General features: G+C 58.3%; 1 protein-coding gene across 1 annotated transcript in view; it reads left to right on the forward strand.

Moving 5' to 3' along the window:
* Positions 1–772, forward strand: part of LOC103808922 (ribosome-binding protein 1-like) — a gene marked incomplete at its 5' end in the record, with an annotated part of 2289 nt that extends 1517 nt beyond the window's left edge. The window contains one exon of the mRNA XM_009081730.1: positions 5–772. Within this exon, the coding sequence (XP_009079978.1) occupies positions 5–772 (768 nt within the window). The remainder of the gene's footprint in view (positions 1–4) is intronic.
* Positions 773–2029: the final 1257 nt, after the last annotated feature.

A 2029-nucleotide genomic window follows, 5' to 3' on the forward strand; every position in this document is an offset into this window, starting at 1 on the left:
ACAGAGCACCCCTGGGGAGACCCCCGAGGCACAGAAAACCCCTGAGGTGACTCCCAAGGCACAGGGAACCCCCGAGAAGACCTCCCAGGCACAGAAAACCCCTGGGGAGACCCCCAAGGCTCAGGGAACCCCTGAAAAGACTTCCCAGGCACAGAGAACTCCTGAGAAGACCCTCCAGGCACAGAGCACCCCTGGGGAGACCCCCAAGGCACAGAAAACCCCTGGGGAGACCCCCAAGGCACAGGGAACCCCTGAGAAGACCCTCCAGGCACAGAGCACCCCTGAGGTGACTCCCAAGGCACAGGAAACCCCTGGGAAGACCCTCCAGGCACAGAGCACCCCTGAGGTGACTCCCAAGGCACAGGGAACCCCTAAGAAGACTTCCCAGGCACAGAAGACCCCTGGGGAGACCCCCAAGGCTCAGGGAACCCCTGAAAAGACTTCCCAGGCACAGAAGACCCCTGGGAAGACCCCCGAGGCACAGAGTACCCATAGCTCCAGGGCACAGGGAACCCCTGAGGTGACTCCCAAGGCACAGGGAACCCCTGAGAAGACTTCCCAGGCACAGAAGACCCCTGGGGAGACCCTCAAGGCTCAGGGAACCCCTGAAAAGACTTCCCAGGCACAGAAGACCCCTGGGGAGACCCCCAAGGTACAGGTAGCCCCTGGGAAGACCTCCCAGGCACAGAAGACCCCTGGGGAAAACCCCCCAGCACAGGGAACAAGGACGCCCAAGGAGACTCCCCCTGCTCAGGACACGGAGGATCACTGATGCTGGAGACCCCCAGGCACACCCCCCAGTCCAGAGTGGGGGGATCACTGGCACTGGACCCCAGGAACTGGTTCTTTCCTTGGCAGCAGTGTGGGGGGATCAGGGATCGGAGGTTTGGCACTGGGGGTCACCAGTGGTGGGGCAGAGTGTGCACTCCCAGCCCTGGTGTGGATTCCTGGCCCTTCCCTCTGCCCTCTCGGGAACATCCCGAGGGTGTGGAGATGTGGCTGAAGGTCTTTGGGATTGGCTGGAGGAGGAGGAGGAGAACTGGGATGACCCACCGGGAGGATTTTGGACACTCCAAGCCCCCACACCTCCTGGAATGTAGCACTGTCCCAGCAGTGTCTGTGGGATGCTGACCTGTCCATTAATTAAAGTGACTGTGTGGAGATGCTGAGGCTTTGTCTGGGATTTTTTTTTGGGGTGGAGAGGGATTCCTGCCCCTCAAGACTGTGGGGCTGCTCCAGGGATCTGATGGAGCAGAAGGGAGCAGTGCTGGGGGTGGAGGAGGGAAATCCTGGAGTGGGAAAGCCCAAGGACCCCCTTGGTTTCCCTGGAATCACCTTGGATTGGCGATTCCAATGGCCCTTGTGGGCTGATGAGCTTTGGGACCCCTTTGGATTGGTAATTCCAGTGACCTTTGTGGGTTGTTGATCTCTGGGACCCCTTTGGATTGGTGATTCCAGTGACCCTCATGGGCTGATGAGCTTTGGGACCCTCTTGGATTGGTGATCTGAGACCCCTGTGGGCTGATGAGCTCTGGGACCCCTTTGGACTGGTGATTCCAGTGACCCTCGTGGGCTGATGAGAATGAGCTCTGGGACCTCCTTGGGATGGTGATATGAGACAACCATGGGTTGATGACCTTTGGGACCCCTCTGGATTGGTAATTCCAGTGACCTTTGTAGGTTGATGATCTCTGGGACCCCTTTGGATCGGTGATTCCAGGGACCCCCATGAGTTGAAGATCTCTGGGACCCCTTTGGATTGGTAATTCCAGTGACCTTTGCAGGTTGATGATCTCTGGGACCCCTTTGGATCGGTGATTCCAGGGACCCCCATGAGTTGAAGATCTCTGGGACCCCTTTGGATTGGTAATTCCAGTGACCTTTGCAGGTTGATGATCTCTGGGACCCCTTTGGATCGGTGATTCCAGGGACCCCCATGTGATCTCTGGGGCCCCTTTGGATTCGTAATTCCAGGGACCCCCATGAGCTGAAGATCTCTGGAACCCCTTTGGATTGGTAATTCCAGTGA

Source organism: Acanthisitta chloris, unplaced genomic scaffold (assembly GCF_000695815.1).
Source record: "Acanthisitta chloris isolate BGI_N310 unplaced genomic scaffold, ASM69581v1 scaffold28119, whole genome shotgun sequence".
In the NCBI taxonomy this organism is placed as follows: domain Eukaryota; kingdom Metazoa; phylum Chordata; class Aves; order Passeriformes; family Acanthisittidae; genus Acanthisitta; species Acanthisitta chloris.